The 11,118-nt window shown below is 47.9% G+C and overlaps 1 protein-coding gene across 1 annotated transcript; it reads right to left on the bottom strand.

Annotated features, from left to right (window-relative positions):
* Window positions 1-3,788: 3,788 nt before the first annotated feature.
* On the bottom strand, window positions 3,789-9,527 carry LOC311314959 (intermediate filament protein ON3-like). Its single transcript, XM_084445509.1, has 9 exons — window positions 9,101-9,527; window positions 6,999-7,207; window positions 6,773-6,833; window positions 6,573-6,668; window positions 6,287-6,451; window positions 6,075-6,200; window positions 5,349-5,569; window positions 5,151-5,206; window positions 3,789-4,961 (listed from the first exon to the last, which is right to left on the bottom strand). The coding sequence occupies exons 1-9, from the start codon at window positions 9,500-9,502 to the stop codon at window positions 4,843-4,845; spliced, it is 1,455 nt and encodes a 484-aa protein (XP_084301635.1). The 5' UTR covers window positions 9,503-9,527; the 3' UTR covers window positions 3,789-4,842.
* Between the last annotated feature and the right edge of the window lie 1,591 nt (window positions 9,528-11,118).

The following is an 11,118-nucleotide window of genomic DNA, read 5'->3' as shown; positions in this document are numbered from 1 at the left end:
TGTTGTTGTAATGTTTTTACTGTAGGGCTGCACATGGTGAAGTTTCGAGTAGATAACATTCGCGATGGCATCACCAGGCATAACACCGACGAAAATTGTAGAGCGGACAGGTTAGTATATGAAGAGCAAGTTCTTCTTAAGCCCTTATGCTAAAATGTCCAGGTCTCCTCTCACCTTCTGCTTGTACCAGGTCTCTGCCTCGGCTCTGCTGCGGCTAGCGATGTCTTCGTACTGGGCGCGGACCTCCGCCACGATGGAGTCATTGTCCAGGCTACGGCTGTTGTCCTTCTCCACAACCACGGACGTGTCCTTGATCTGGCTCTGCAGCTCGCGCAGTTCCTGGACAACCAATAGAAGTTGGAAAATACATTAGGCTGCATAGTGACTCTGAATGGCCGGATGATTCGTATTAAATGTAAAATGGATGTTCCATACCGCTCCGTATACAGCCCGGCGGAAGTTGATCTCATCCTGAAGAGCATCAACCTTGGCCTCCAGCTCCACCTTACTCATATAGGCACCATCAACATCCTGGAGGGAGAGAGAGAGAGATGACAGGTTATGGAACGTTCCAATGAATCACCAACAGGGGAAATGGGGGGGAGGATATTTTGCTAGGAACCTCCTACCTTCTTCAGCAAGACGAAATCGTTCTCCACTGCAGCGCGCTTGTTGATTTCATCTTCATACCTATTGAAAAACAAAAGGCGACCTTTTAACCCCAGTTCAGTCTGGGTGCCTTAGCGGTATTAGCATTAGCTAGCCTTAGCGGTATTAGCATTAGCCATCTGTGGACACCACTCACTTTTTCTTGGTGTCCTCCACCAGGTCCGCCACCAGGCCCTGCATTTTCTTCAGCTCACCCTCCGGATTCATCTTCTGATATCTGTAACAGATACCGCGGCAAAGCTTAACCGCACATCAGAAGAAAGTCGCTGTGGTTTGCCTACAGCAAGGGGCGACGACGGCGTCAAACAACCAAATCTAAGGCTGCGTTCCGAATCGCATACTACCCTACTATATAGTATGCCAAAACAGGATGTAGTACGTCCCAATACATAGTATGCCACATGCAGTATGGCAAAAATACCAGGATGTCCTACTACATCCGGTCGCATTTTGCAGTATGCAAGCCAGCAGGCTTTTCTGGCTATACTGACCCACAATCCTGTGCGCAACGGAAATGTGTGTCACATGTGCGAGTCGTGACAGCTGTAGACGAATGTTGCGTTATGGACAGCGACGGATGTGGGCTAATTTCAAGGCGCAATGTTATGACAAGGTAGTATGTCCCAATTGGATGCCTAATGCTTGCAAAGTACATACTTTCTAAGGGCAGCTGTAGTAGGTACTGGTAGTAAGAAGTAGAAGTATGTGATTTGGAACGCAGCCGAACTCACCTTTTCTCCTGTCCTTCCAGCAGCTTCCTGTAGGTGGCGATCTCGATGTCCAGAGCCATCAGGGTGTCCTCCAGGTCCCTGATGCGCAGCTTGGCGTCCTTCACCACCAGCTCGGCGAACGGAGCCTCCAAGTTCGCCCTCTGTGGGTCGAGAGCATGGATGTATTGGAAGAGAGCGAGAGAAATTAGCATTAGCATGTTAGCGTTTGTCATAGCCTCGTTAGCGTAGTCTGGGGCCTGTCTCGTCTGTGCACCAGGTCCACTACTTCCTGAAAGTCACTTGGCATCTTTATTTCCTGTCCTATATAATTGGATTAAGTGATTAATCAGGTGTGCGCTGGGTCTGCCTCACACCTGATTAATCACTTAATCCAATCATATAGGACAGGAAATAAAGATGCCAAGTGACTTTCAGGAAGTAGTGGAGCTGGTGCACAGGGCCTATTAATACTGTCTAGAGTGGAAGCGCGATGACGCATCGCATAATCTTCCGGTCTGGAACGGAAGTAGAACAGTTGTTGTAATGTTTGTACTGTAGGGCTGCACATGGTGAAGTTTCGAGTAGATAACATTCGCGATGGCATCACCAGGCATAACACCGACGAAAATTGTAAAAGAAGATGCGAGGAGAACTACCGGTTAAGGAAAAATAAAGCAAGCGGAAGTAGGAGGCGGGCTCTACAAGCTCGAGACGGAAGAAGGGGCGGGCTTAAGGCAATGAAGTAAATAAGATGAATCCCAATCTGAGTGCGCAAACCGCACTTGTGGCCTGAGGCCTGAGCACTTAATTGACGTCAGCTGGAAGGGCCAGAGGGTGCAGGGCCGTGAATTAAATGGGACAGCACTCCCAGTTTCGCTCAATGCCCCTCCCACTTCGTTTTCATTGGCTGCCGCGTTCCTCAGATGCAGAGGCTGCTCTGACGCTCCTTCAGCTCTGCAAATTGACCGATTGACGTCTGTTTTAATTTAATAATAATTAAAACATTTGGTTGGGTGGGATATGTTTGCAGCATGTGGATTTCAAGATAAATGTTGTGTTATCTGCAAATGTCATCATTTATGTGTGATGCACTCGGATCATGACTCGGATGCACTCAAGCACTGTGTCACATGAGACGCGGTGGGCTGTGGGTATTTTCTGCTCCTAAGTCCGTGAAATTGCGGACTTTCGGTAAGTGCGGTTAAAGTGCGCAAAATGGCGGCGTGGCGCACTTGTGGATTGCACAGGCATGTCTGTTCCTGAGTCTCGTAAAACATAAGAGAAGCCTGATTAGCTTGAGGCTAGCGTTTCCCAGTTGAGCTCAAAATGGAGAATGGGCTGTAATTAACTACTTTACTGCATGAATGGGGCGCTCAATTCACCTGAGGTTGTATCTTTAGTGAACTCATTTGGCTGTCACTGCTCGTTTGTGTGTTGCTAATATCCTAATTGATTTGATAGTGTACTGTAGATGGTGCCAGAGAGACAGAGAGGCATGTTACAACGTACTACGTGGATTTCAAATGTCTTGTGCCCAAGGCACAAGCCAAAATATCAAGGCACACCTGTGTTTATATCCGTGGTGCAGAGGCGTGGCCTAAGGTACACAGGTAGGTAGAGGGGAGGAGAGGAGAGTAGTGTGGGAGGAGAGGGTTGGCTACTCCGATGCAGAAGCAACCAAATCTCCTCCTTTAAAATTGAGTTTCATTGTGTTCCATTCCATACAGAGCTCTGCACATTCCTCTCTCTCTCTCTCCCTCTCTTTCACTCTCTCTCTCCCTCCCCCCCTCTCTCCCTCTCTCACTTTCACTCTCTCTCTCCCTCTCTCTCTCTCTCCCTCCCTCCCCCCTCTCTCTCTCCCTCCCCCCCTCTCTCTCTCTTTCACTCTCTCTCTCTCTCCCTCCCTCCCCCCTCTCTCTCCTCTCCCTCTCTCACTTTCACTCTCTCTCTCCCTCTCTCACTTTCACTCTCTCTCTCTCCCTCCCTCTCTCACTTTCACTCTCTCTCTCTCTCTCCCCCCCACCCCTCTCTCTCTCTCTCCCCCCCACCCCTCTCTCTCTCTTTCTCCCTCTCTCTCACTTTCAATCTCTCTCTCCCTCTCTCTCTCTCTCTCTCCCTCCCTCCCCCCCTCTCTCTCTCTTTCTCTCTCTGTCTCTCTATCTCTCTCTTTTGCTCTATCTCCCCCCCCCCCTCTCTCTCTCTCTCTCTCTTTTCTGTTGAGGCTTCCTGAATGGGTCTCAAAAACAGTCATTGTCCCGATGCTTGCTGCTGGGGTTTGTGTTGATGGAAAGCTTTTAAATTATATTTAAAAGAATAAGATAATTTGCCTCTGTATTGGGAAATGAATGTGTACAAAAATGAAAAAGATAAGATCTCAGATTTATTTTATTGCTTTTTTGTGTGTTACAAAGTCAATTGTGGCAAATTCAACAGGTACTGTAGGTAACACTTATATTTTTCAAAATAAATCTGGTCACAGCATTGTTGCATTTTGATATCAACCAATGTAAAGAAAAAACCAAACAAAGAGAAACAATTCACAGGACACCTCTGTAAAATAAAAAATAAAAAAGATTCCCCAATCTTTATCCCCAAGAGATGAAACCGAAGACTTGAACACAGTAGCTGGTCTGTGTGCTCTTCAGTTCAGTATGAGAGGAACAAGTCATTGACTGACAACAGTCATTGCAACAAACCCAATGGAGAATAGCAAAATGGCTAAATACTGTATCTAGTCATTTTCTCTGATAAGACTTCAAGATATGTTTCCATTGAACATGTGTAGCCAATCATCAACTCGTTCATCGCGTGTGCACATATGCTCTTGATGGACTATGGAAGGCATTGGAGACGTCACAAAATGGACACGGTTTTCTTTCTCATTCACCTGCCAAACCAGCATATTCCCACAGTATGTAAAGACTGCATGCAAGACACAAGCTGGCGTGATATGAAGAAGTTCCTAGACATTGTTCGTTCTGTTTGGTTTCAACTTTTTATCTTAAGATGTCAAACTTTTTTCACTTTTTTTCTTGTTTTCCATTCTTCAGTGCAGAAAGATAGCAAACGTGGCCCTGGCAACGTGTATGTGTGAGGTTCCCATTACATTCTGAATGATCTGTCAATGATGGTGGAGAGGGGGAATTAAAGAAAGGAAATAGCCTATCTATTGACCCTGGAGAGACACAGTGCTATACAACATTCAATGTTCTATAGTGAACTACTACCAATGGCCTCTTTATCGTGTTTCTCTTTGTAAGGAGCGGCTGTAGCAGGGCATGGGAATACTACATGTCTCAATCGGGTCGTGAAATCTGAGGATGATGAGTTGTCCTACCACTTTAACTCAAGGCGGGGGGTAGGCCTAGATGTGGATGGCGGTCGTATACAGCACCGTGGATAAGTACAGGGTCTGGTTTGACAAATACAGATAGGGAAAGAGGGTTGACTCTCCTTTGTATCTCTAGAAGCGTCTGCTGCTGCTGGTGCTCTTTATGGAAGACTTGGTGATGGTGGCGCCACCGCTGCCTCCATATCCGCTGCCTCCATAGCCATATCCACCGGAGCTAGCGCTGGAGAAGCCTGTAGACACAGAGAACCGGCAGTTTGATCTCCTGAACATACAAGTTAAAGACTATTTCAAGTAGGCTACCTGTATTTAGGTTGAGTAAAGTCTACTGGTGACACCATTAACAAATTGTACTGTAGGCTACTACGTGATTCTATTGAGCGTTTCTCTTTAACGATTCAAAATACCAAAATGATACTTACTGCCGCCAGAGGTATGCTGCACGTGGATTGTGGCAGCGGAACCGCCAGAGGTCAGTCTGTGAAAGAGAGCGTTGTAGGACGATGTTAATGACTGTAACAGATACCGCGGCAAAGCTTAACCGCACATCAGAAGAAAGTCGCTGTGGTTTGCCTACAGCGAGGGGCGACGACGGCGTCAAACAACCAAATCTAACTCACCTGTTCTCCTCTCCTTCCAGCAGCTTCCTGTAGGTGGCGATCTCGATGTCCAGAGCCAGCTTGACGTTCATCAGCTCCTGGTACTCGCGCACCTGGCGGGCCATGTCCTGCTTGGCTCTCTGGAGGGCGTCCTCCAGGTCCCTGATACGCATCTTGGCGTCCTTCACCGCCAGCTCGCCTCGCTCCTCCGCCTCGGCGATCTGAGCCTCCAAGTTCGCCCTCTGTGGGTAGAGAGCGAGAGAGATTAGCATTAGCCTCATTAGCATGTTAGCGTTTGGCATAGCCTTGTTAGCATAGTCTGGGGCCTGTCTCGTTCGCAGTTGTTTCGCCGGTCTATTAATACTGTCTAGAGCGGATGCGCGATGACGCATCGAATAATCTTCCGGTCTGGACCGGAAGAAGAACAGTTGTTGTAATGTTTTTACTGTAGGCTGCACATGGTGAAGTTTAGAGTAGATAACATTCGCGATGGCATCACCAGGCATAACACCGACGAAAATTGTAAAAGAAGATGCGAGGAGAACTACCGGTTAAGGAAAAATAAAGCAAGCGGATGTTGGAGGCGGGCTCTACAAGCTCGAGACGGAAGAAGGGGCAGGCTTAAGGCAGTGAAGTAAATAGACACCAGGCTCTCCTACCCGAGGAGCGACTGGTGACGCGAGGCTACATTTAGTATGTTAGCGTTGGGCAGACAAAAGATGTGCTCAAACGACATGGCGTCTTTACCTGTCCCTTGACGGACTCAATCTCATTCTGTAGACGGGCAATCATGCGGTTCAGCTCAGCAATCTCAGCCTTGGTTGAACGCAGGTCTTCACCATACTGTCCAGCAGAAGACTGCATCTCCTCGTACTGGAACACAAGCAGAGGACAGGTTAGTATATGAAGAGCAAGTTCTTCTTAAGCCCTTAAGCTAAAATGTCCAGGTCTCCTCTCACCTTCTGCTTGTACCAGGTCTCTGCCTCGGCTCTGCTGCGGTTAGCGATGTCTTCGTACTGGGCGCGGACCTCCGCCACGATGGAGTCCATGTCCAGGCTACGGCTGTTGTCCATCTCCACAACCACGGACGTGTCCTTGATCTGGCTCTGCAGCTCGAGCAGTTCCTGGAAAACCAATAGAAGTTGGAAAATACATGAGGCTGCATAGTGACTCTGAATGGCCGACGAAGTTACATAACCATGAATTGTGATGATTTGTATTATATGTAAAATGGATGTTCCATACCGCTTCATATACAGCCCGGAGGAAGTTGATCTCATCCTGAAGAGCATCAACCTTGGCCTCCAGCTCCACCTTACTCATATAGGCACCATCAACATCCTGGAGGGAGAGAGAGAGAGAGAGAGATGACATGTTATGGAACGTTCCAATGAATCACCAACAGGAGAAATGGGGGGGAGGATATTTTGCTAGGAACCTCCTACCTTCTTCAGCAAGACGAAATCGTTCTCCACTGCAGCGCGCTTGTTGATTTCATCTTCATACCTATTGAAAAACAAAAGGCGACCTTTTAACACCAGTTCAGTCTGGGTGCCTTAGCGGTATTAGCATTAGCTAGCCTTAGCGGTATTAGCATTAGCTAGCCTTAGCCGTATTAGCATTAGCTAGCCTTAGCCGTATTAGCATTAGCTATCTGTGGACACCACTCACTTGTTCTTGAAGTCCTCCACCAGGCCCTGCATGTTCCTCAGCTCTCCATCCAGCTTCATCTTCTCGTTGCCAAGACCGTCGAGCTGTCTGCGCAGGTTGGAGATGTAGGCCTCGAACATGGAGTCGATGTTGGAGCGGGTGGTGGTCTGGTCCTGCAGGAGGCTCCACTTGGTCTCCAGCATCTTGTTCTGCTGCTCCAGGAAGCGCACCTGCGTGGGGAGAGAGAGAGAGAGATTAGAAAGAGAGATGAGAAAGAGACGAGACAGTCGATTCCCTCGGTTGGGTGAGTTGATATTTATATATAGACCTCATGTTCGTGATCAGGATCGAATGATTGCTTTTGAAGTTGGATAGTTTCTAACTTTCAACCCAAAAGCCCTCTTTGGCTGGAAAGTGCTCTAGCATTCTTTGCATTGTCATTGTCATCGTCATTGTCATAGTCTTGAAAAACAGGGCCGTCAAGTGCGTGTCTGCTCAAGGCATGTGGTCCCAAAAAAAAAGTTTGACACTGCAACAAACATAATACCTACCTGCATAGCTCGGTAGATAGTTTCTCAGGGTTGGGCCCAGGGCAAACACCACACCTTGTCCGCAACGATCATAACTCATAATGACATGTAATCTCTGAGCATACACTGTGAGCACACTACATCCTGGGAACCATGAAGAAAGCTGATCTCATTGATAACCTGGCCAAGGATGTGTAGTCATCTCATTCCTCTCTCTCAAAAACAAGAGATAGTGTTTTCGTTAGAGTGAATATCTTGCTTGTTAAAACTTATCCAACCACTGCGTGTTTCTCTTTTTCTCGGAAAGGGAGTGGCTCAGTGTGTGTGTGTGTGTGTGTGTGTGTGTGTGCGTGTGTGTGGTTTTAAGTGCTTTACCTATCTCTCCCTCTCTCTCCCTGTTGCTATGACTCACCACACACGGTCTGTTTCACTCCCAAGGCCATGCATTCATTACTGCCATAAAAAAATCTAGGTGTGGCGTATAAAAAAAACACACAAGACAAAAGCAGCTCAGTAGGCAGGCTCACAGAGGGGTGTTCTCTTTGTTCTTCCACTTCTACAGGGTTGACTTTCAGCCAACATTCCCCAAGATTCAGTGGGGGAACATTGTCCAAGAAGGCAATACTGTAGGTGAAAGTTTCTCTAGGCTCACTGAACTCTATGCACTCCACTGCAGATATTGCGCCGTGCATTCCTGACGCCTAGAACAACCGTGTGATACAGTCGGCGCAATGTGCAAACGGCAGACTTTGGACTTGTGTGTGTTCTGATCGCGGGCAGGGGTGGGGACGTGTCTCAGGGGTGTGCGGTAGCCTCGGTCACTCCCTTAGAAGGATCTCCACCCTTGTTTAAACAGCAGTCTGGGAGGCAGCTGCAGTCACAGGTTCGGGCAAGGCTGTGGGCTACCCTTTTTTTGCGACCCAAGGTTTGTTGGGTGGGGTCGACCGACTAGTTTCAATAGGTGCACAGTGAAAAAACGCCCCCATGGCTTGTGATTCATTGATTGATTCAACACTGCGGAGATTAGATGTACTGTACAAATACCTCACCTCGCTGTAATTTAATTATCTTCTTTTTACTAAAATCACAAAGATGGCGACGACTAAAATGGCGACATCATGCATCAAGTGGAAAGATGCATGAATCGGCCGAACAGCGTTCCTTTTTAACAGACAGTAGAGATCTTTAAAGAGTAGAGCGTAAGTCGCCTGTTATGTGCCAGTAAGCAAACGTTATGCAAACATGTTGCTTGTCCATTGAGTTGTCCACATGTTGCTTGTCCATTTAGCTAAACATGTCTATGTCGTATATCATTGCCCTGATCAGTCTGTCCAGAGATCACATGTACTGTACTTATTTCTTAGTATCTTAGTGCTCAACATCAGATAACAACAGCGTTTGGTTACTTTCTGACAAAAGCTTTTGCAACAGTGTAGTGCTATGAACTTTCACTTCCTGACTTCAAAGTACTACTTAAAGAAACAGTAACATGACAACATGCCGTTGATCAGACTTGAAGGGCTTGGAGAAGAAGTATACTGCAGGAGTACAGATGAAGTATGGAGGAACCCGATAGGGTTAAAAGGAACTCACCTTATCAATGAAGGAGGCGAAGCGGTTGTTGAGGGTCTTGATCTGTTCTTTCTCATGGGTGCGGACCACCTGGATGTTGGGGTCGATCTCCAGGTTCAGGGGGGCCAGCAGGCTCTGGTTGACCGTGACGGCGGTGATGGGGGCGCAGACGAACCCTCCGCCGCCGCTGCTACCGACGCCGCAGCCGATGAACCCTCCGCTGCTGCTGCCGCCGCCAAACCCCGTTCCCAGGCTGCCGCCGTAGCCGCTGCCGCCGCTGAAGTTGCGCGTCAATTGGCCGCCGCCGTATCCGGACGCCATTGCGTGCGAGCGGTTGCTGGACATGCTGCTGATCTTGGAGGTCGCCGGGGCGGCGTACGACCGGCTGGAGTAGTTCTGACGGACTGCTCCTCCGAAGCTCATGGTTGCGGTTGTAAAAAAAAAAGAAGTCTCAGAGAGAGAGAGAGAGAGTGTGTGTGGCAGGAGGACGAGCGGACGGAGGAAGAGCTTCAAAAGGAGAGTCGAGTCCCTCTGAGTGACTGGCTGCCGACGCCGGACGGTTTTATCCCCTGCGCACGAGCCGAAGGGGCGGGGCTTCACCTGGAGAGAGCCAACACGCCCATTTCAACCTGCACTCTCACTCGCTACCAGCACACACACACACACACACCCCCCCCTCTCTCTCTCTCCCTCCCCAGGGCCGTGGCTGGCTGGAGTTGATCATCCTGTCAGACTGGTAGCGAGGGACTGTGAACAGATAAGCATCACACGCCCTGCCCCGGGACCGGCCAGGGGAGGGGAAGAGGGAGGGAGAGAGAGAGAGAGAGAGAGGGAGGGAGAGAAAGAGAGAGGGAGGGAGAGAGAGAGAGAGGGTGAGAGTTGAAACGTGAAATACGAGGGGCGTGGCGGGTCTGCGCCCGACTCGACCGACGGTTGACACAGCGGAGCGAAAAGTATTGTGTACCCTGTGTGTGTTTGTGTGTGTGTGTGTGTGCGTGTGTGTGTGTTTGGGGGTGGGGTGATTTGGAGACTAGGAGAATGTGAGTTCATTGCTTTGGGTTAGAGACACTTGAAGCATTGCATTTAACAGGGGGCAGCTCTACTGTACTTCTATTGAGTCCTGGCAGTATCTACAGATTAAGAGATGACATTGAATATTTTTGGTCAATTTATTGGTGGTTTTGAGTCATTCACCACATAAAAAGAAAAGAAAACATTCATTTGAATTCATTTGAGTTTAAGAGGATCAAGATACAACTAGTATTATAAATGCAGATTCTACATGCAAACACTGCATAAATGTAACGTTATGTCTATATAAATTGCAGGTAAGTGGATGATTTAATGTGACATGTAGAGGACTTGTCATTTACGAGTGAGTGCACTTGCGCTAGTCCTTCGGGCTAAACTTTATCTGACAGTCATATTACAGTATGTTGAATTGTGCGATGAAGACTCGTTGCAACAGAGGGAGCAAGAGAGATGTCGAACGCTGCCAAATATGATTAACTCACAGAATTGCTCTGGGTAGGAGTACAGTTAAAGGTTATAAATTACTACTGCGGGGCAAGCTTCCCAGGAAAAAATATCCTCACATGACATCAATGAATGACTTAATTACAACTTAGTATAGTATTCTCTCACTCCAATTCACCTCAGGTTATTATCACCCCACCCAGTCGTGTGTGTATAGTGGTACTAGACATACGAATTGATGACACTTGATGCTTGACTTCGGTTCTTTCATCTTTCGCTGTGGCAAATACAGACAGGACTTTTTCCCACTTCAACATCCCACATACTGTGACACAGTGTTGACACAGAGCCTCACACTTAAGCACTCCTCCTAACGTAACGGCTCTGACTGGGACTTCCTGTAATGTTGGCCAGATGTGCAGCAGTCATCTGGGTTGTCGTCCATGACTAGACTTTAGAGAGAATTCAATGACTCATTTTGGATTTCTCTCTTGGGCTGGACTATCATTGGGCTGTATCATAGACATATACACTAGACGCCGCATTGACGTTGATTTGTTAGC

Source organism: Borostomias antarcticus (genome assembly GCF_949987555.1).
Source record: "Borostomias antarcticus genome assembly, chromosome: 11".
Classification (NCBI taxonomy): Eukaryota; Metazoa; Chordata; class Actinopteri; order Stomiiformes; family Stomiidae; genus Borostomias; species Borostomias antarcticus.
The sequence above is the reverse complement of the archived record's forward strand: the minus strand, read 5'-3'. Positions and strand labels throughout refer to the sequence as shown.

Excerpts from the sequence above, each read along its gene's own strand:
- LOC311314959 (XM_084445509.1), bottom strand. The coding sequence starts at position 9,502 with ATGAGCTTCGGAGGAGCAGTCCGTCAGAACTACTCCAGCCGGTCGTAC. Across the intron at positions 6,669-6,772 it reads ATTTCGTCTTGCTGAAGAAG|GATGTTGATGGTGCCTATAT; the intron begins GTAGGAGGTTCC and ends CTCTCCCTCCAG. Across the intron at positions 6,452-6,572 it reads TCCGGGCTGTATATGAAGCG|GAACTGCTCGAGCTGCAGAG; the intron begins GTATGGAACATC and ends TTGGTTTTCCAG.